General features: G+C 36.8%; 2 protein-coding genes and 1 non-coding gene across 4 annotated transcripts in view; 1 reads left to right on the forward strand and 2 right to left on the reverse strand.

Annotated features, from left to right (window-relative positions):
• The window catches only part of LOC111424653 (FERM domain-containing protein 8 Bili), a 39,831-nt gene extending 32,334 nt beyond the window's left edge, over window positions 1-7,497 (reverse strand). Inside the window, exons 1-3 of one of the 2 annotated variants that reach the window (XM_023058272.2) lie at window positions 6,921-7,497; window positions 6,552-6,862; window positions 5,865-6,136 (exon numbers count right to left, since the gene is read on the reverse strand). In XM_023058272.2, the coding sequence (XP_022914040.1) occupies window positions 5,865-6,136; window positions 6,552-6,691 (412 nt within the window). In that variant the 5' untranslated portion in view covers window positions 6,692-6,862; window positions 6,921-7,497. Of the gene's footprint in view, window positions 1-5,864; window positions 6,137-6,551 lie in introns of both variants that reach the window. The other variant, XM_071197648.1, reaches the window with a different exon arrangement.
• Window positions 7,498-14,854: 7,357 nt separating this feature from the next.
• Window positions 14,855-14,936, reverse strand: TRNAS-GCU (transfer RNA serine (anticodon GCU)). Its single transcript has one exon. It is a non-coding gene; the product is annotated as a tRNA-Ser (tRNA).
• A 220-nt stretch (window positions 14,937-15,156) lies between these two features.
• LOC111424627 (ankycorbin) overlaps window positions 15,157-23,936 on the forward strand; it is a 28,651-nt gene continuing 19,871 nt past the window's right edge. Inside the window, exons 1-2 of the mRNA XM_071197193.1 lie at window positions 15,157-15,262; window positions 23,484-23,714. Coding sequence (XP_071053294.1) covers window positions 23,583-23,714 — 132 coding nt within the window. The 5' untranslated portion in view covers window positions 15,157-15,262; window positions 23,484-23,582. The remainder of the gene's footprint in view (window positions 15,263-23,483; window positions 23,715-23,936) is intronic.

Genomic DNA, 23,936 nt, shown 5'->3' on the forward strand with positions numbered 1-23,936 from the left:
AAGAGGAGATGGAAGCAGTGCTTAGGGGATTGAAGAAGAGAAAGGCACCAGGGGAAGATGGGATCCAGAACGAGGCATGGTTGGAAGCATCAAGGGTGGTGAGAGTGAAGTTGTTGGAGGGGATGAATAGCGTATGGAGAGGGGGTGGGTTTCCGGAGGGATGGAAAGTGGGGGTAATTTGCCCAGTATATAAAAAGGGTAATAAGGGAAGGGTAGAGAGCTACAGAGGAATTAACCTACTAGACTCGGCATACAAGGTATACACGAAGATACTGCTGGGAAGACTGGAGGAGGAGATGGAGTTGGGGGGAATTTTGCCGGATGGGCAGGCAGGCTTTCGGAAGGGAAGGGGAGCAATCGACAACGTGTACGTGTTGAAGCATCTGGCAGATAGAGAGCTGGATAAGAAGGGAGGGAAATTGTACGCCCTGTTTATAGATTTGAAGGCGGCTTTTGATAAGGTGGATAGGGGAAAGTTGTGGGAGGAGAGGGATCACGGAACACCTAATTGAAGAGGGTGAAGGAAATATACATGGAGACTATGGCTAGGATAAAAGTGGGAGATAAGCTGAGCGACGTGTTCTGGACGACGAAGGGACTGAGGCAGGGATGTCCGCTGAGCCCAAGTCTGTTTGCACTGTATACGGCGGACCTGGAGGATAGATTGGGGAAGGGGCAAATGGGAGGGTTGGTGGTGGGAGGTAGAAAGGTGCATATGTTAGCATACGCGGATGACATCGTCGTCATGGCGAGAGAAGCGGCGGAGATGAAAGATATGATAAAGACATTGGAAAGATATTTTAGGGGGAAGGGGCTGGAAGTGAATGTGGGGAAGACAAGGATGATGAAGTTTTGTAAGGGTGGGAGAAAAAGAACAGAAAACTGGAGATGGGAGGGACAAGAGATCGAGGAGGTTAGGGAGTATACTTACTTGGGGTATGTGTTCAGGGAAGAAAACAGGGAGGGGTCGCATGTGATAGCTATGGCAAAAAAGGCGAATAAGGTGATGGGGAAGAGAGTTTTTGAAAGGAATGTGGCAGCGAGGAAGATTATGTTTGAAGGCCTGGTTAACAGTGTGATGATGTATGGAGCAGAGGTATGGGGATGGAGAGAGCAGGCAATGCTGGAGGACGTGCAAGCTAGATACTGGAGATGGGTGCTTGGGGTGGCGAGAGAAACACCGGGGTATATAGTGAGGGAAGAGGTAAAGGTGGATAAGGTCAGAGTGGAGGCGGGCAGGAGAGCAGTGAAATATGAAGAAAGAATAGAAGGGAGGCAAAACTGCAGGATCTTGGGGGAGTGTTGGAGGGAAATTAAAGAGGGAAAGATCACATATATGAAAGGAGACAGAGACAACTATTATAGACGAGCGGGCTACGCGGTAACTGAGATAAATAGTAGAAGAATGGTGGGTAGGGAGATGTGGAGGGAGTTGAAAGTTAGGGACCGAGATGTGCAGAGACAGGAAAGAAGGACACAAATAAAAGAGGGGAGGTATAACGAAAGGTACAGGGACATAATAACGGAGGGGCTGCCTAGATACTTGTTATTGGAAGGAGATGAGGAAGGGAAGAAGTTGGTGGCTAGGTTCCGTTGTGGAAACGAGGAGAGAGCTAACAGATACTGGATGGCCGATGAGGAGAGGTGGTGTAGGCTATGCAGGGAGGAATGGGAAACGTTGGAACATATGTTGAATGGGTGCAGTGAGTTGAGGGAGGAGGAGTTGGACCGATGGCAGATCTTAGGAGAGGGGGGAGAGGGGAAACGATGGATGAGAATGGTTGTGGGGGTAAGGAGACAAAGGGAAGGATGAGGGGATGATTGGGCCGAGGAGCTGAGGGTATGGAAATGGAGGAAGAGGGTAGAGGGTGAAAATAATATACTAATAATATATATATTAGAATGTATTAAGGGGATAAAAATTGTAAATATTAAAAACTATAAAATGCTTATTATTACTAACGGACGGTTTGTTAGCAACTTATACTGACTTTAAAAATCAAGATTTTACTGCCGTTACCATTAGCGTGGTTAAATCTATACTAAACGGCTTAAATATTAAACTGAACAACTTAGAAGATAATAATAATAATTCTTTGGCACTTGCCTTGTTACTAGATCCACGATTTAAAACTTTAGGGTTTAGTAACAGCGTATCTGTGGAAAGAGCAACAAATCTATTGCAATTATTGGTAGCTTAATCAATTACCGATAGCAATACCAATAAAAAAATATCCCAGACAAACCAATAAATGTTGATCTTCATTCAATATGGAAAACTTTTGAAAAGCGGCTCATAAAGCAACAGCCGGTAGCTGGTAATTCATCCCAAGCAATAATTGAGGTGCAAAGATATATTGAGTTACCTACAATAGAAAGAACAGAAAATCCCTTAATTTGGTGGAACAAGAATTTTCATAATTTTCCGAATATTGCTAACGTTCTTCAGCAGAAATGTATTACTCTGGCTACATCTGTTCCATCCGAACGAATATTTTCGAAATCGGGTTTTATATTGTCAGATAGACGAAACAGACTCGGCGAAAAAAATTTTGAAAAAATATTGTTTTTAAATAGTAACCTCAAGATGTAAATATCTCAAGATGTAATAATATTTTGATGTAAATATGTTACATAAAAAATATATATTTTATTTTTAACAAAAGCAATAACATAGCTGGTTTCGTAGCAAGTTAGAAAAAGTTATACCGTGCTAGCGTAAAGTAACCCCCCCCTTCTTAACTTCCGAACAGATTGAGATATCAATATGAACAAAAAAACGTCAGTTTTTATATTTTATCAGCACAAATATTTTCTTACGGAAAATTTTGCTATCACTTTTAGTTTTTCCGGAAAATGGATCAACTTCGTTTTTTTTAATGAAACACTTAGTATATTATGGTATCTTCAGAAAGATGAAAACGATACGAATCCAACGGTACCTCACAATCAAATATCGATTTATTAGTTTTTCGAATAAAAATTAAACAAAATGCGGAATTTCGCCGGAAAAACCAACGTATCTTCGTCGACTACCTGTCGAAATGCAATCGACCAGGTAAATGGTGGACGGTAGGTTAACGGTCGGTATACGCTCGAGCTAAGACGGATTTAAAATTGCTAGTTCAATTACTTATCTTTTTTAGAAATAAAGTAAACGTTGGGTGGAAGTACCTATATTAAATTTATGAATTAATCATATTTAATCAAAAAGTATTTATAAAGAAAAATCAAAGTAAATATAAGAAATGATAAGATAAAAAAAAATTTATCAAAGATTTTGCTAGTATAACGGTTGAAAAATTGGCTTAGTGTTGTTATTGAATATGTTATTTATTAAGAACAAACTATTAAATAAATTGTTCGATATGATTACCCTGAACTTCTTGGCAGTGGTACCATCTTTGCAGTGTTTCCTCTCTCACACGGCTTAACATGTGATGATCAATATTTTGGCAGACGTCAATAATTTTTTGTTTTAAATCCTCAATACTGTCTAGCGGACTTTCATATACCTTGGATTTTAAATAACCCCATAAAAAGAAATCTAAAGGTGTCAGATCTGCTGATCTGCTGCCATTCAATCGGCCCACGTCGACCGATCCACCGTCCATTAAAATTTGTATCAAAATAATTTCGTACCATTGCCGCATAATGTGGAGGTGCTCCGTCTTGATGAAACACTAATTCCATTTCAAAATCGTCAGGATTCTGTTGCACAATTTGCAAAAGTCGTGGATTAATATCTTCTTCTAATAATCTTAAATACAATGTTCCGGTCAAATTTTCGGTTAGGAATATTGGTCCCACGATGTGATTTCCTAATATGCCTGCCCAAACATTTATTTTCTTGAGAAATGGAGTGTTAACTTCGCGATATTCATGTAGATTAACATCACTCCAGTAACGTACATTTTGCCGATGCAATTTTCCATCCAAAAAGAAAGTACATTCATCACTGAAACAAATATGTTTCAAGTATGATGGATTTCGTTCAACCATATTTGTCATTAGCTTACAAAATTCTGTTCTTCTATCAGGGTCATCTTCTGTTAATTCATGAAGCATTTTAATTTTATATGGATGATATTTATTCTTCTTTAAATATTTCCGTGCCGTTGTTGGACTCACATCACACGTTGATGCGATAGCAGCAGACGACATCATGTTCGCATTAACTACTTCTGTTAATATCTGCACTTGTGTGTCTTCAGAAATCGAACGACGACCAGTTCTTTTGCGGTCTTCGACGCTTCCAGTTTCCAAAAACTTATTTACAAGTTCTCTTAAATATTTTCGACTAATAGGATGTTCAGGAAATCGTTCATTAAATTGTCGCTCTGTTTCATATAGATTTGTGTCAGCACGAGCGAATATTAAAATTGCTTCGATTTTGTGCTCTAAACTACTTCTAGCCTTTTTGATCTGCCTTTCTTTGGTTATACTTGGTCGGGTAGAATTCAAAGATAGAAATGAAGAAAATATTTGCATGCCGACTTAAATACAAAATTTCAAGGTACCTACAAACTTTAAAATTGTTGTTATGACAATTTTTTCTTACAAGTTTTAAGAAGAACTTTCTTTTTATTCTTTTCTTACATTGATTGTTTCATAAAAAAATTTCTAAAAAAATTGCCGATTTTAACCCTGCTTAACCCGAGCGTAGACCGACCTTTAACTGACCGTCCACCATTTACCTGGTCCATTGTATCTCGACAGGTAGTCAACGAAGATACGTTGGTTTTTCCGGCGAAATTCCGCATTTTGTTTAATTTTTATGCAAAAAACTAATAAGCCGATATTTGATTATGGGGTATCGTTGGATTCGTATTGTTTTATTCTTTCGGAAGGTACCATAATATACTGGGTGTTCCATTTAAAAAAACAAAGTTGATCCACTTTCCGGAAAAACTAAAAGTGACAGCAAAATTTTCCATAAGAAAATATTTGTGCTGATAAAGTATAGAAATTGACGTGTTTTTGTTCATATTGATATCTCAATCCGTTCAGAAGTTAAAAGGGGGGGGGGTTACTTTACGCTAGCACTGTATATTCCCCATCCTTAATTATCATAATTTTAAAAAATTATACGCTACCCGAAAATTGAAAAAAAATGTATTAAGGGCGCCTTAAACAAATATATAACGGCATTTAACCTGACTGTCTTTGTCGGACACGTACAAAGTAAAATTTTAGTAACGTTCGGAATCGGGTATTTTAAAATCGCGTGGAAGCGGTACGCTCCTCAAAAATACCGCTCCAAAATACCGTTCCTCAAATACCGTCCCATCACTAATGATAACCAATTCGTTTTATTTGTCGAATATTATTAAAGAAAAAATTTGTTATTTATAAAATGGTTAGAAATTAAATAATGAAACTACATACAGTGTATTCCTTTGTAAAGGAACAACAATAAAGGAACGTGAACCAAATTTCAAACTGCCTCGCTTATCAGTTTTTTACATATTAAATGTTAAAAACCGCCATGATTAAAATAATGTTCCTCTTTAGACGTGCGTCACCTAAAAATAGCAAATGAAAACAACCACATAAAAAAATGTCCGTTAATTGCCTTTACATAAGAAAATTACAATTTTATTTTTACACCGTTTCCACCAACTATCAGATTTTCATTTATTACTCCAAGAAAAAGACCCCTCTTTTAAAAGGTCAAACGACCAGCGCGAATAAATGCGGCGTATTTTTAACATCGCCACACGCAAATTCAAACACGGTTGACTAATACAACACTTTTATGACGTAACGTCGCTTTTAATCTTGACTGTTTCAAATAAACAACCATTAAAAACGAAGGAAAGATTTTTACGATTCACATATTAATAGTTAAAAGTTATACTCACCACTTAACTGTTTTTCATTTAAACTACTTTCAGATTCAACTTCCGCATCGACATTATCCACGTTTTTCAAATTGTTATCCCTATTCCAATCTCCTTTCATCCCTGAAGAAGAAGTAATTGAACAATGTCCTTCGCTGTTATTATTAAACGGTTCTGGAGGGCAAACTGTTGAGTAATTTGATGGTCCATTTTGTATTCTTTGAGAAACCGAATAATGAGCGTTTTGATTATTTGTTACGTCGTCAGTTTGAATGTAATCATCTTGAAGATTTCTGGAGGTAAAAAATTGTTATATTTTATTATTATTGTTATGATAAATTTAATGTTTTTCATTTAACTATAAAATTAGAAATCTAAACGACATAAAGACCTTCCCTAAATTAACCAAAGTGTCCATAAACACAAACTGCATTATTCATGGTCTCGTATACTATTCTACTACAGCCCCAAAATGACCTTGTGTATAACACGTCATAACAGTGGCGAATCTAAATATTTATGCTCCTACTGCTTAGCGTCACTCTTCATCATACAGACCCAAGGAATTAATGTCACCGCGATTCCAGGATGACCTTCTTGTGTGATGCAAATTTTGCATGTTGAGGTAGAGGTCAAGTTTGTTCCCTTTTAGTGTACATGAATTAAATGTATTTATGGAGTGAATAGAAAATGTCATAATATACTTACCTATATTGTTCCACGATATACTCCGCTGCTTGTCCATTATAAACTCTATTAGTTGGATATTCAACTGGAATCACAGTCACATAACTATTCGTTTGAACACCATTTTGTTGCACATCTTTTTGTTCAACTGCATTAGCCATGACTTCACTGGTAACACTGAAAATTTTTCATCAATTGCATAATCCTTAATTAAACGAGATGAAACATTGTTTTTTCTGGTTATTGTATGCACTCGTTACAAATTGTAGGTTGTAGACGTGTTATTGATCGCATGTGAAACTGCCGTGGGATTATTTCATGGTTGACGAGTACTTGTAAAAGGAAGTTATTACGCTCTATTATGAATATCAATTGGAATTTAATTATTACCACTGATTCACTTTAAATTTCTAAATGGGAAGTTTTAATTTATAAATAATGAATTTATTTTTTAGTGGTGAACGTCGCGACGCTTGCGTCGGCGCCGGTTAGATTGAGGGTGGAAACTGTTTTACCTTCTTTTTGACATGCGTAGATAATTTCTTTTAAATTTTCGTTTTATTTTATTTCATTAATTTTAATTGTAATATTTTGGAAATAGAAAACGTTTTATTTCTCCCCTCGTTAAAATTTGGTCCTATTCAAGCAATATCGAGTTTTTGTTGTGGCAATCTTACAATAGCAGAAGTTTAATAATACCTGTGTATCATCAATATCAGTGTAATGAAAAAGAGCTATGCTCTATTTTGGTCGCCACTGATGCAAACAGTTTGTTAGAGAAAAGCTCATCTGATAGGATTGAGTTCGACGAAATTGGGATATATTTTCACATCAAGGTACGGCTAAACCCGAATATTTCTAGTTCCAGGTCTAGTGTTAGTTCTAATGCTAGTGTTAGTTCTTGTTTTAGTTGTTATTTAGCGTTAGATTGTTGTATATTTTTATTGAACTAACACTAGACTTAGAACTAGAAACCTTCGGGTTTAGCCTACGTTTTTTATCTGCTCCATTTTATCAAAAATATAATCACTTTGTATATATTCTCTGCCCTCCTAGACAAATTTTTGACGAGATAATTGAATACATTTAATTATGACAATCTTTTCAATTGTTATAGCATAAATGCAAAGAGATAGCATTGAAAACAACTGGACAGTAATCGATGTAATGCAATAGCAAATATCGGAAGAATTTAGTGTTCTTGTTGTCGGGTGAATGTCATGTGGTGAATGTTATGTGGTTTCTCTGTTTCAATCGCAACCCAACGCAATCTCACCCAACCCAACCCAATCTCACCAAACCTAATCCTATGCAATCCAATCGCAACGCAACGTAATTCAAACCAACCCAACCTAAACCCACCTTTTTTTTTAACCAGGTCAGGGAAAATCTGCTAGCAGATATTCGGCCTAGGATCTTGAGTGGCCGGATAGTGTGGGGTTGGGGGCCATAATTGCTTATATTTGTAATGGCAAAGATTCGGATGGATATAATTTATCTGAAGATCTAAAGAGGTACTCTAAGCCAATCCAATCTGTACTTAGGTTGGCGAAACCAATTATCAGCCAAATCGAAACATATCGGCCGATAATTGGTTTTCTTCCATAGAACTGATAGATGCACTAAAGGAAGCAAAACTCACTTTTGTAGAAACTCTGAAGAAAACAAGACAGAGATTCCTGCAGCCTCTCCAGACTTCCAAAACAAACAAGAGAAGTAGGTTCATCTTATGGATATACGAATAACATAACAATGTTATCTTATGTAACGAAGAAAAATGAAGCTCCCATAGTATTTTTTTTTTATTATAGCATAAATGAAAAGACATAGCATTAAAGAGAAAAGAACAATAATAGATGTGTTGCAGTAGCAAATGTCGGAAGAAACGTAACCTAACCACCCAACCTAACCCAACCCAATCTCACCAAACGTAATCCTATGCAATCCAATCGCAACGCAACGCAATGCAAACCAACCCAACCCAACCCAACCCAACCCTTTCTTTTTTCGGCGCTGAGGTGGGGAAAATGCAATACGCACCCCGGCCTACTGTTGGCGCCTTTCCACGGTGGTCTGGATGGGTACAATACTTTCGGCCGGGAGTGTGGGGCTACGACAGCCCCTCGCTGCTCAGTAAAAACCCCCCTCTTACTTCGCACTCTCCTGTGCGGAACTACCCCTTCGGGCTTTGACCATCACACAGACGGCGGTATACAAACAAAACCTTCTTCTTTCCGGTGGCCTCACTCACACTCTGTCTCTTGTTCCAGGATAATGGATATTTGCGGGGGTGGTCAATTCGCATACAGGTTTCCATCGGACCCTCACAGCGCATCCATGTATGTGAACAAACAATTCCATTACGTTTTGAAATTTATAATTTTTAATGTATACCTGGAAGAGGGGGCTACGACCCCCTCATTTCCTCTCCTTCCGTTGTCCTGGTATTGAATTGTTGCTCTAGTCCCGATCACTCGACTCCGTCCATGTAAGCAAACAGACAAATCCGATAACTTTTTGAATTACTTATATTACTACTCGTACCTGAATGCGAGGGAGGCCGCGCCTACCCTGTCTCTTCTCCCATTTCCTTCTCACTTATCACCCTCTTTGCGAAGTTTTCCACACTAATCCAATAGTCACCGTTCTCAACCATCCTATCGACCATTTTCTCCGGATTGAGTCTTCCGCCTACTTTTCTCCACATTTCTTCTCTTTCTTCCTTCCACCTTACACAGTCCAATACGGTGTGCTGTACGTCATCGATCTCTGTGCAGTACAAACATACCGGAGAGGCAACCTTCTTAAATTTGTACAGATATTGTCTGAAGCATCCGTGGCCAGTTAATATTTGGGTCCGGTATAACTCACCTCCCCCCATCGTCTATTCAACCAAGCCTTTTTTGTCTCCCCACGCCATCTCCTCTGCCATCTGTTCAGCGCCTCCCGCTCCAGCTCACCCTTCTCTTCCGCTCTCTCGAACGCCTCCGCTCTTTTCCACACCATTATTTCAACAGGTCCACCCACTACCTGCAATGCTACTGTGGACACGGTCCTATATGCACATGTTGTTTTTATCAGCAATTGTCTTTGGATTCTTGTAAGTATTGTCGCCAACTTCTTTATTGTACATGCCTCTCTACACGTTCTGGTGTTTTTTGAAAGTTATAAAACGGTCTTTGATTTTGTTTGCATAAGTGAGCATTTCCTTCACAGTATAGAGTTTGAACTTGGGATGCGGATTGGAAAGTGACTCATTCGTTTTTTGTTAGAACTATCCATATCCACGGTGGAGTGGCAATTTTTTCTAAAATTGGTCGAAAATGTAATGTATTGGAGAATATTAACCAGTTGTCTGTTGAAGTTGATTGTGAGTTGGCAGCTCTGCGGTGTGAGGCTACTCTGGCAATTATTGTTTGTGTGTATAGATCCCCATCCCGTAGTTTTGTAAACTTTAAGAATATAATTGAGCGTGTTCTGGTTAGTTTGGCCGACTGCAGAAATATCATAGTCCTAGGTGATTTTAACGTTAAATTTGGAACCCGTAATACTAACGCTACTGAACTTTGTAATATATTTTCCACCTTTGGGTTCTCTCCCACAATCTCACAGCCTATACGGGGAAATAATTGTATTGACAATGTTTTTGTTAAATTAGAGCGGGACGTTTTCAGGTTCATGAATAATATTTCAGATCACCATGGCCAATTTATTTCGGCTGAAATTTCATCAACTTTTCCTGTGAGGTACACTACTGGGATTGGTAGGTCAATCTTTCAGGAATACTCCTGGGAGCTTCTTTCTGATAGTGAATTTGATGTTAATGCTAGATTTAATTACTTTTTTGATCGGTTCTTATCAACATTTTATACAGCTTATCCTGAGGTTGGAAGGCAAGTTAGAGTCCGTGATGTAGGAATCAAATGGTTTGATCACACTGCATCAGCTGAGAGATATCTATGACTTGGCTTCTAATTTTTATAACCGTTTTAAAACGGAAAGTCTAAGAGATTCTAGAGACAAAGCCAGATTGTTATACCGTAACAAAATATCTGAGGCTACGAATAATTTTATTAATGGGTCGAACAATAAATCTAGAGCCTCTTGGGCGGTTATAGACAATAACAGGCCAAACGCCAATAAATAAAATTCAGTGAATCTTGACCCGGATATTCTTAATGATTTCTTTGTTAACGAGGCTAATAACATTGTGTCCCAACTTGGTCCATTGGCTAACCCTTCTTCACACATATGCCCCGCTAGCTTTATCGATGTCCCCATTTTTTCCTTTACACAAGTGTCGGAGTGTGAGGTTAGGGGTTCCAACCAAAGTTATAAAGAATAATATTAGCCTATTTGTGAAGCCTTTAACCGGATTGGTAAACAGCTCGTTGTCTTCTTGTGTATTCCCTGATGTCTTAAAGGTTGCGTCTGTTGTGCCTATTTTCAAACGCGACAAATAATAGCATATGTAGAATCAAGACAAAACGGTCCAATCATTGTTCAGTCTTAGACAAAATTATATAAATTTAAATGAGCTATCCTCTACTAAATTACTGGGGATAACAGTGAGCCCCCCCGACTTGCATTTTGAGACTCATACAGTAGTGATTGGTAAGAAAATTGCCCGAAACATATTTCTACTACGTAGATTGGTGAATTCTGAGTCGGCTGAGGTGGCCAGAACCTCTTATTTCGCGCTCATTCACTCAATATTGAATTATTCTATCATTGCTTGGGGTGGTAGTCCAGCTAGTAACCATATATTTGGCTTGCAGCGCAAGGCGGTGAGGATCATTGCTAAACTTAACTATACAGATGACTGCCGACACGCTTTCAGACAACTTGATATTTTGACACTACCATATTTGTTTATACTTAAGTGTCTTCTGTACTGTTACGACAATAAAGACAAATACAGCATGCATGCCGACGTGCATGGTTATTGGACCAGAAACCGTGAAAATATTTACGTTGATTTTTGTCAACTGAGTAGAACGCAAAAAAGTCATATATAAACTGGCCGGCAAAAAAAAACCGGCCACTATAAATTTGCCACAACTTCAAAGCTGGGTTTCTCACGAACCACGCATTCGATTTTGATGATTCTTTTTTTAATGGAAAGGTTGATTCTTCTGTAATAATCCTGCTATAGAAATTTTCGTTCAGATTTTAATTTGAGCATATACGGGGTGAGAAAAATGAGAAAAACTTTTATTCTCGAAATTTGTAACACCCTGTGGGGTGCAGCTGCTACAGCAGAGGGTATTACCTGGAATCAAACAGTAGCCCAATCTTTTCTGAGCATTTTCTTTTTTTATTCACTCTATTATCTCTGTTACTAACGAAGATGCAGTATTTTAAAGCGATCGCCTGTGAAAACAAGATGAGTGACAATAGTAGTTGATGACCGTTTTATTGTTCTAAGCAATTGTAGAACGACAGCTGTAGAGGCTCAGCATCGTTTTCAAATGGTGCGTGCTGTTGATGTCAGTGAGAGAACCATTCGCTGAAAACTTGCTAGAACTGGTCTGGCTGCAAGAAGGCTGCCAAAGGGCCGAGGCTGCTTCCTAGATATCGATGTGCACTTACATGTGAATTGGGAGATCGAGCAATGGAGGAATGAGTAGTGCAATGGAGGTCCTTTTTACGGATGAGTAGTGGTTTTGTCTACTATCACCCGATAGTCAGGAGCGAATATGAAGACGTTGAAATGAAAGATTTGTGGACTATACAATAATTATGAAACGCTAAAGTTTCGATGGTGGTTCTGTGATGGTGTGGCCGGGTATTTCCAAAGAAGCCTATACAGATTTTTAATCATTGTTAAAAGTGGCGCCTTAAATCACTGACCTTGAAAAGTAAAACTGAGCACCCGAAACAGTTTTGCAGAAGCACTTACATTTTCTTAGAATTACAGAATTGCGTACGTCCATACGTTCATTATTGTAAACATCTGTTCTCAGTTCTAATATGCGGTAAAAACAAAGACAAATAAACAAGAAAACAAATTTAATTTAATGTAATAATTAATAATAACACGAAAATTAATAGCGTGTGTGCCCCCAACGAGCCAAAGTAACGTCATGTAGTCGGCATCGAACTGATTAGGTTCGTAATTGATCCCTGAGGAATTGCGGTAAACTCTTTTTCAAGAGCAATTCGTAACTACTGAAGGTTGTCCGGTAGGACAGGACGACGACGAATGCGTCTCTGAAGTTGGTCCCAAAGATGCTCGATAGGGTTAAGGTTCGGGCTGCACGCTGGCCACTCCATCCGTTCAATACTCACCTCATCAAGATATTCGCGAATCACACGTGCTACGTGCGGTCGCGCATTGTCATGCATTAGCATGAATCCGTCACCAATAAAATGGGAATAGGGCACGACAGCTTCTTGCAGAATATCTTGGATATAACGGTGGGCATTTAGCGTGCCATTTTCAACAAAGATGACCATCAGGTGACCGGAGACAAAATCGGGACTCGTCAGTGAAGAGCACCTTACCCCATTGTTCCATTTTCCAATTCGTATGTAGGCGCCCAAATTGAAAACGTGCTCGCCGATGTCTCTGGAGCAGCCGCTGTCTTGTGGCAGGTCTTCTTGCAGTTAGATCACTTTCAGCAAGTCTTCGACGAATGGTTCTTTTACTTACGTCAACCCCACGCACCATTTGAAGACGATGCCGAGTTTCTACAGCAGTCGTTCTGCGATTCCTCAGAGTGTTTAGCACAATAAATCTCAATTAAAACATCTTCAATTAAACTAATAATACGCGCAACATCAGTTATTGACAACGGCATCTTTGACAACTGTCAATTTACTATTCGAAACAACTGACATACGCTACCTAGCGCGCCACCTTAGATTTTGTATGCTTGTTTGTCTTGTTTTTACAGGCATTCGCTTTAAAACACTGCATCTTCGTTAGTAACAGAGATAATAGAGTGAATAAAAAAACAAAATGTTCAGAAAAGATTGGGTTACCGTTTGATTCCAGTTAACACTCTCTGCTGTAGCATCTGCACCCCACAGGGTATTTCAAATTTCGAGAAAAAATGCATTTCTCATTCTTGCACCCCGTATATGTTCAAATTAATATCCGAATAAAAATTTCTATCGCAGGATTATTACAGAAGAATCAACCTTTCGATCAAAAAAGGAATCATCAAAATCGAATGAGTGGTTCGCGAGAAACCCAGCTTTGAAATTGTGGCAAAATTTTAGTGGCCGGTTTTTTTTGCCGGTCAGTTTATATTGCACAAATCTTATTTAATAAATTGCCCATGGGCATTAGATCTTTGCAAAAAAATAAATTTAAAAATGTCATATGAGCGTTTATGTTGAGGAATGCGTTCTACTCAGTTGATTAATATCTGAAAGACAGGATTGTAATTGGGATTTGATTGTTGATTGTGAATTTACTTATTGTATTAAATTATATATGACGAGTGTAAGCCCTAGCATATAACACAATAAAACGTATTATTATTAGTTTATATGCAGGCTCTGTCATTGGGTTGCTCAGCTTACAGTCACAGTACACTAAATCGTGATCAGAAAAACCATAAGGCAATCTATCATAGACACGTCAAACAAAGACAAGATAATCTGTATCTTTACTCTGAGAATTTAGCAGATCAATATTAAAATCTCCATAGCACAATATTCTGTCTGTCGACATCAACATGCCTGACAACGAATTTTCCAATTCATCCAAGAAATTTTTATAATGTTCAGAATGGGGTTTATACACACAACCCAGGCATATGATATCCCAGTAGACACTCTCAACCAGAGCTGTTCAAATTTAATATAACTTTCAATGACCGAGCATCGCAAGTTACTGCGATAAAGAGAAGCCACACCGCCACCCCTAGATCCACGACCTTTATGCACAAAACTGAAATTACCAAAATCAAAATTCTTCACAATTTCAAAACGTTGGGATTTTCTCAATTGTATAGTTGCAATTGATGGTAACCTTGTGAGATTTTTTGCGCTTTGCAAATCGGAAAATCTACTCTTCAACTATAAAGGGTATTATTTTCTGGTGCTTCTTGCACTGTACGATGTTATTGTTGATATGAGTTCGTACGGAAAGAAGTTGAAAGTGAAACTATTTTCCAGTCAGAAGAACGTCCGAAAATGCTTTTGGCATCATTTAAAAACCTGAGACTGTTAATTTATGGTTATCGCTATCTGATGCTACATATACAACATGTTGAGAAATCCAAGAATCCTTCAAACGAGTTTAACGATTGCATAAATATTTATACACCTGAAAAAAAATACGAACAAAGAAGAAAAATATAATTTAATATCGACGAGGATGGGATTCGAACCCACGCGGGCAGAGCCCATTGGATTAGCAGTCCAACGCCTTAACCACTCGGCCACCTCGTCGCTGATAACCCATTTGGAATTAGAAAATATCAAAATGCAGTCATTACACATTGATAATGCCCACTTGAAACAAACCGTATCATTTCGCAAATTAATTCACGCCGAGATTACAGTATTCACCTTGAAAAATCTCGCAAAATAAAACTTTCATAACCGAAAACTCACCACCTGTTTTGAAATGGTTACCATGGCGACGTTGTACGCAACCCTTAAAATTCCAGGGCTTACTACCGTTTCAGTGAGTGACAAGCAATCGCTTTAGGTGAGATGTTGCATGATGTTGCTGGTGGTGTAATTTTCGTCGTAAACAATGTGATGTTTCCAAGGTAGTGTGGCTGACAGTGAATGTAATTTAAATTTTGGGGGTTGCTTTAGCTTTAAGGGGAGAAAGTTTATGTTAAAGTTTTGATTGCTTTTTGCACTTACATTTTAGTCTCTGAATAATTTTTTTGAATAGTTTAAGATTGTTTTAAACTCCTAAATTTCACCAACTCATTGATAATATTAATTATTACCATTATAATTAATTATTTAGTAAATAATCTTTTTCTAATCATATTAAATGAATAGGGTTCGATTTTTTACAATGAACCAATCACCGTTAACCCACCAATTAACAAGAAGCACTTTTTCTACGAACATTCGTGTCCATAGACATGACACCGACGTGTTATAGCTATAGACAAGGTGAAAGTTTAAGTTACTAAGCTTTGGGCACGCGAACTTATAGCATTTAAAAATTGAGGGTAAAGTCAAATGTTAGATTTGACCAACACACGCAAAAAATATTTAGGTCGCCGAAATTATTAATTATTTGGTCAAGGTCAACCTAATCCAATCTAATCTTTTTATAGCAAAAAAAAAAAGAAATAAACTCATTTTTGGTGCTAATTTTATCGAATAAACTAAAACTATTTTAAGCTTTATTCCCACAAATTAAATTAGACCACTTTAAATGAGTATCTTATTAAACTAATAATAAAGTAATTTCGTTATTTTATGGTAGAACGAAAATCTTGGTATTCACGCGATTTCTTTGTGCTTTTTAAGAATGTTATAAGAGAGGTCGGTTTTTGTGTCGATTAGCAATAAAACGAACATATAATAAAATTGATATTCGGCGGCACTTCGCGAAATTGAGCCCATTTATCACAACTGTAGAACCGTTCGCGTGCTTTCATGTCTTGGCAAATTCACTTTGGCTTATACCGTGGCGTTCTTTATTTCGACTTCGTCGCTAACAATGACAAACATGCACCTAAAAAATTTCTACGGACCCACTAAAACTTTAACGACGCCTAAAAGTTTTTAAGTTTTAATAAAAGTATCTATTTATCAGGACAAGAAGATTCTAGAAATATTTATTTTATATAAAGCTTGTTCAAAAAAGTAATTACAAATAAAAGGGGTTAATAATGAGAGTATTACAAACAATAAATTATATAGAGGGTGTACTATCGTTTGTGATCTAGACTTTTTGACGTATAAATTTCAAGATAAAGAAATTAGATATGTATTAAGCCACCCTACTTAGAGAATGACTTAATGAGTCTGAAAGATCAAATGTTACTCAAATGCCATCTTCACATTCTTTAACTGATTTTGATTCCGAAAAAATTATACACGAAGTGATGAAAGGGACAAGGTGATGCGGATGTTGCCTTTCTAGGCAAACTATTTACGCATTTAAGGGTTACTGAACCTATTATTTAGCCTTTTCGCTGTGGTAAATTTGACGCTTCTAATAGCGCGAGATGTAGGCCTACACGAGTAAAATTGTCAGATCATAATTCTTTTAAGCTTATTTTTCGTAAAATGTGGAATTTGGAATCCTATAATAAATTTAAGAACATCTCTGTCTCGAATGATCGTAATCCTTTCCAGTTTGATCGTTATAGGAAAGCGAAGACTGGAAAAAAAACATAACTAAGTCTGGCGAAAAGGGTTTGGTACTAAAGTACAGGTGTCCGCCGGGAAGGTATACTACTTTGTTTGTTTATAATTTTTGATTAAATGAAAGAGAATGGATCTTATATTGATAAACGTTTTATTTAATGTCGGCAATTATGTATGGAATACAATATCAGATAAATGTCCGCCTCTGTTAGCCTCACAAATGCCAGCCCTTTTGAGCACATTTTTCATTACATTCTCATGAGCTCGCCCATAATGGATGTTCGCTCGATCATGGATGTTACACCTCGTCATGGGCGAGCTGTAACATCCTATTGGCATATGTACGGCGGCGTAAATGGTCTTCTAGAACAAGCTCTTGTGTCAACTGAATCTTAAATAGAAACAAATGCAAATCCTTGTGCAAAATTGTGGCCAAAGTTGTTCTTTGAAGACCAAGCTCCTGAGCACGGCGTCGAATTGAGGTTGATGGATTGTTTTGAACACTTTCTTGAGCAGCAGTAATGTTTTCAGCCGATCTTGCAGAAAGTCCAAGATTGGTCTTGTTGTTTTTTTGTGATCCATGCTTGGGCCTATCAGCTACAGTCCCTCTTTCTTCGAAATTATTCACTACACGATAAATAGTGCGTTTTGTTGGCACGTTGTTTCTGACACTGTTTCTGACACTGTCAAGACTAATGTTTACCAAAATGGCGGCAAAACAAAGTAGTATACCTTCCCTCAATTGTCAAGCTTTTGGAAAACTGATTTTCCCCAACAAAACGTATCAGTCTGTTAATGTATATTATCAAAATGTTAATGGTCTTCGTATAAAAACGCGTAAATTTTATGTTAATTGTCCTGATTGTACCTATGATTTGATTGCCTTATCGGAAACTAATTTAAATTCGGATCTTGGATCTAATGAATTATTCGTGGATAAGTACAGCGTCGTACGAGCTGTTCGTATGTTTGATTTAGTTGGACATAACAGAGGTGGAGGAGTTCTGCTTGCTGTAGCTAGTCATCATGATTAACTATTTTTCATCGTAACAAATTTTTTATTGATTTTATTTACATCTTTACGATGAATGTTGAATCACAATTATCAAAAAAAAAATGTCATCGTGATGTTGAACTGGTTGATTCTACAGATATTCGGTCTTTAGTGCCACTTGTCGATGTGTTGATTTGCAAGTACTCTTTATGGTCAGTGATCTTATATATCGTGGTATTGTACCTCCTGATAATCCGCAACCTGATTTGCTTGTTTCTTTGAAGGCTTAGAACATAAAGTTTTGAATTATCCTATCGTTATCCTTGGTGATTCTAATTTGCCTGAATATATTAAGGCACCTGGCATATCAATCAAATGTGGAAAATCGAAGTTATTTCGTAATTTTTGTGATTTTCGTCTATTGGATTTGGTTCTGACAAATACTGATCATCAGTTTGATCTTGTTCCGATTCTCTCCCGCCTTAGATATTACAATAAATTTACAGACGGTAAATGATGGTGCCGAACTTTGGGTGGTCGCTATAATTTTCGAAGAGAAAACTTTCCTGGCTTTTATGATGAACTACTTTATACGGATTGTTTTTTTTTCTAAATGTGCAGATTAATGCGGATGATGCTCTGCGAGCTTTCTGTACAAAGTTGTATGAGATTTTGGATTTATTTGTTCCTAAGCCGTAGATCCTCATACCCTATTTGGCACATCCCAGAAATTAAGCGGCTATTAAAGTTGAACGAGTATTATAAGAAGAAGTGGAGAAGAAAGTAGAAGCAATAGTGCTTTCTATTCAGCGGAATATACAAGATTGAGGTGTTTGACTTAACAGAAAATCTCTGATGCGTATACTTCCTTTACTATTAGTGCTGAACAATCGCTTAGTTCTGATCCTAGTATTGTCCAAATTGGAACATGGTTCTGTAATTTAGTCGCCACAATATGTGTGTCATAGACTTACATTGGAATGAATTCAGAGGAGATTTCTCAAATATTTGTCTCTTACGCTTGGACGGATCATACCTGGATCTTTGAACGCATGCCTGCGTTCAAACGTCACAACTTTACGATGGACCTGACAAGAGATGACCAGTGTATCAAGTTTTTACAGAAGTTAATACAAGGTGACTTGGATTGTGGTTGGTTGTAGTAGCGGATCATTTTCGCGGTGCCTACGCGTACAACACGTAGTACCATTATGTGGTACATTTGGATAAAATATCAAAATGATATTTATTTCACTAAATACTCCGATTCTGTTGATTTAGTTTTTTGAAACTCGCACCAACTCTCAGCTCTTAGCGGACATAATACGACCAAATCGATAACTTTGCCGGTATAGTAACCTATAAGTGACGTTATGCCATACCATATAACCAGACACTTTTAGATTCTTACTTCTTTTAGATTCTGTTTTAGAAGTAACTTCTTAGTTTTTAGTTCAATCCCTCATGATAAACTTTGACAACAGCCTAAGCTAAAAGCCTTGCTACGTCTAAGATGATTGTAGAACAGACTATCTTTTCTTCTAGTGACTTTTCTATTATATCCGTTATTCGGTGAACTCGATCCATTGTAGATTGCTTACTTCTAAACCACTACTGATGATTTGGTCAATGTTTTCCTTCCTATTATAGATTATAATCGTTTCACAAAAAATCTTTCAAACAACTTTAACATCGCCGGAAGCAAAGATAGAGATCCACTTCAATTAGAGGTTTACATGGTTTCGCAATTATAATAACTTTTGCTACTTCCCAAAATCTGAAAACATATCTTAGTTTAAAGGCAGCATTTATTAGGTTTGTCAGCTTAATTTGAGAATTTTCTTTTGAGAATTTTTTTTTAATTTGTAGTATTTTTAGTAGTTCTTCTGTTATAAGATTTTGCTGCTTTCTTAAGATTTACACTCTCTTTTATCTCTGTTATCTAGACGACGTCAACATTATTCTTCTTTCCGTTTGAATTTGTTCTTTCCATCTCTGTTCTTTGCCATCATTGTGATTGGGTTTGAACGTACCTTCTATATAATTCAAAAATCTCTCTGTCTTGCATAAGGGAGTAAGTTCCTAGCTTGTAGTTCAAACCCTTATGGTAAATTTTGTTAAAAGCCTATGCTAAAAGCCTTGCTACGTTTAAGAAGATTGTAGAAAACACTTCATTAGGAAGTTTACCGGTTTCGCAATCATAATAACTTCTGCTACCTCGCAAAGGCTGAATACAATTAATTTATGGATTTTTTGGTAGTATTTTTAGTAGCTCTCCTGTTATGAGATCCTGCTGTCTTCTTTAAGATTTATACTCTCTTTTATCTCTGTTATCTAGACGACGTTAAGATTATTCGTTCTTCCTTTTGAATTTGTCCTTTCCTTTCCTGTTCTTTGCCATCATTATCATTGGGGTTGAACGTACCTTCTATATGATTGGGAAATATCTCTGCCTTTTGTTTATTATTTCTGGTCCAGTTACCATTTTCCAACATGATGGGGAGAAAATGAGTAATTTTATTTTTGTCATTTCCGTTTTGGGATTATGTATAGCATTATTTTTTTCTCAATTTTCTTTTTTCACCTATTAGTCAGTATAGTTGTCTTGTTACTTTTGGAAAATTATTTCCTACTGTTCTTGGGGTTAAGATAAAGGTATTTGCCCATACTAACTGTTGCACATTTTTTACAAAAATTTCTAATTCATCATCTATTTGTTCTGTGATTTTTAGTAGAACAACTAGATTAATTTTATCTTTCAGACTTGTTTTAACCTTCGAGCGAATACGCTGACATAAAATGTATGAAAATTTTCGTATTTCTTATACATCAACCTATATTATTAATTTGAAAGGATTCAACACTAAATAATTCGTGTCATCACGTATTTTGAACATAATAAAATATTTTTTTAAAAATATTGTAGTGTTTATTGCATAAAAAAGTTATAAAGGTGAGAAATGATAAATGTTTTATAAATAAACACGTTTCGAGTCATACTACTTGTATATGAAGGTTTTCGGCTCGTTTACATGTCTTTGATGACAATTTTGTCGGAATTGGAATTTTTTTCTCCGTCTTTTCAATATTTCAATCTTTTCGGTTTTTTCGCAAGTTTGTAAAATAGACAATTTCAATATTTTTCGGGAATATTTTGCACGACTTTTGCCCACATTTTCTTATTTCTTGCTAATCTTTTCGCTTCCATTACAGATTTTCCTCTTTTGGTGATTATCTTGTTTATTACCTTATCATTCACCTGTCTAGTATGCTGCATTCGTTCAGAGCCTCAATATTTAACTCTTTCCTTATGCCATCATTCCTAATCTTGTCTCTCTTCGTTACCCTCTTTACTCTTCTCAGATATATCATCTCTACAGCCAGCAATCTACTCTGTTCTTTTTTCGTTAGCACCTACGTTTCACAACCGAAAGTTAAGATAGGTCTATATATCGCTTTATGTATGTTTATTTTCGTTTTCCTATATATAAGATATCATAGTGTCTCTTTTTCTTGATTTCCGTGGTTGTCTACTTCGATCTCAAAGTACTTGAAATGCGTAACTTGTTCAATATTCGTTCCATCAATCACCTTTCATTACTACCTATCACCATAACTTTAGTTTTTGACTTGTTCATCTTCATTCCAAAATCCTTTGTAGTCTCATTCTGTTTATTTAAACTTTTATTTAGTTCTTTTTCGCCTCTAGCTAGAATAACCACGTCATTCGCGAATGCTCTTTCTAGTACTTCAACGGTTTGTATATTTCTATAATCAACAAGTAATTTTATACGTAATAAATAAGGTTGGGCTCAATCCTCCGCCTTGCCTAAAACCTAATTGAGTCATGAATTCTTTTGACTTTAAATTTATATAAATCACTGTGTTGTTCTCATACACCTTATAATATTCAAAATCTTTCCATTAATGCCTCTTTCTCGCAATATTCCCCATAGCTTTTGTCTCGGTACCTTTTTCCAAGTCAATGAATCCCAGGTAAATATTTCCATTATTTTGCACATTTTTCTATATTATTTGTTTGATGGTGATATTTTATTAATGGTCTTAGATGCTCCTGCCCTTCCTAAAATCGCATTACGTTTCTTCCAGGATTTTTTCTATTGTAGTTTTTATTCTTCCATCTATTATTTGTTCTAAAATCTGCATAGTCGTACTTAAGAACGTAATTCTTCTATAATTATTGCAATCTTTTTTATTCCTATCTTGTGGACTGGTACTATTAGTGCCGCTTGCCAATCTTTAGGTGAAATTTCTTTTTGCCATACTTGTTGCAGTATAAGTAGTAATACTTCTCGTCTGTGTGAACCCATATATTTTATGACTTCTGTTTTGACCGGGAGCTTTCTCTAACCCAAGCCAACTCCTCCATGTTTATCTGTTCCTTATAGTATAGGCGCCGGTAACTTAATTTCATCTTGATCACTTACGTTTAACAATTCCATGAAGTGTTCCTTGAATTTAAAATGATAAAACTTACAAAACCAAATGGATTATGAAGAATCATACTTTTGCGACCTTAAATAGAACCGAGGCCGCTTGCAGCCGAGGCGCAGCAATATTATGATCAGTTTTCAGTTGATATGAACCCAATGTGATGAAGCTGGGGGAAGTATTTAATGTATTTTCTAATCGATATTTTCGCTACAAATGATATGAGAATAAATAACACCTGTTTTCCACAAAAGGAACAGATTTATGATATTTTATCTCTGTTGTGACTATTCTAGGCGACGTTTGGATTGGTTCTTTCCATCTCTAGTTTTGCCATCATTGTTATTGAATTTAAACGTGCCTTCTAGATGATCAGCAAATTGCCCTGCCTTTTATTTATTACATATATCTGGCCCAGTTACCATTTTCCAACTTGATTGGTGGAGGAGTAATTGGTCTCTTAATTGTTTATTTGCCTTCCATAACAAGTAACCTGTGTTCCTGTCAGCTACTTTATCGCCACGTCGGCCGCGGCGTAATATAGAATATTGCGATCTTGTCATTCAAATTGTTGAATTCTAAGACAGCAATATTTTTTTTGTTGATCATAAGAGTTTGAAGCTTGTAATCTTTCAAACATTATTTTTAGTGATAAAGATACCCTTTGCTCTCTTCTGGTTTAGGCAAAACAACTCCCGTTCTTTTCTGGTATCATAAAGAAACACCTTTTACACTTTTGATTTTGGAAAAACGGTTCCAGCTTTCCTCTATATTTAAAAACATAGCTATCGTTCTCTTTTAACACCTCCTGCTTTTGGCAAAACAGTTACTTTAGCTCTATTCTGATCTGCTCTAGTTTTGGAAATACATTCACCATTCTCCTTTAGAAAAATTAGTCAGTTCGACTCAATTTGTGTTTGAATGAAGCATGGTTAACGAGCATACGACTTTATCTCATTGAGGTCTTTTTCGCGATAACTGATAATCTAGGTCGCAGATATCACTTTACTATAATATCTTTTTTTAATAACTGAAATAACATGTCTGTTAATGTTATGGTAAAATACGAATAAGTTGAGTATAGGCCACTCTAATTAATTTATTATCGGCAACCGTTTCAGACATGCTGATGATTCGAAAAATCGTTCGTTTTTTTTAGTCTATTCTTTACTTATAAATATTATACAATAATAATTTTTTTTTAGATCACACATAATGAAGAAACCATTTTTGTCATCAAACAAAAATGGTGGAAGCGTCGGAAACATTCAATTTTACCAACAACGACTTCTTTTTGTACCATCATGAACACCGTTCCGCCAATTTCGACTTCAAAAGAAAAAACGCGGGTGGCAAGTCCGAAAGGCGTCACGACGTTAATGTATGCCTGCCAACAAGGTGACGTCGAAAAAGTGCGCCGGATTTTGCGTGTTCAGGTTAGTGTGTTAAGGGAAAGAGAAACGGGGGCTCCTAGAAGCCCTTCGCCGGGTAAGTAGAACACTTGCACTACCCCGTTTCGGTTGCCAGACACGAAACTTTAGTTCTCAGCGTTACTACATCGTGTAGAGAGTGTAAGTTTAAAATGTTTTAAAATAGGGGTTGGTTTTGTTGGAGGTATTCATTTAAATTCAAATTGGTTTTAGTTTATCCGGTACTTA

Source organism: Onthophagus taurus, chromosome 7 (genome assembly GCF_036711975.1).
Source record: "Onthophagus taurus isolate NC chromosome 7, IU_Otau_3.0, whole genome shotgun sequence".
Classification (NCBI taxonomy): domain Eukaryota; kingdom Metazoa; phylum Arthropoda; class Insecta; order Coleoptera; family Scarabaeidae; genus Onthophagus; species Onthophagus taurus.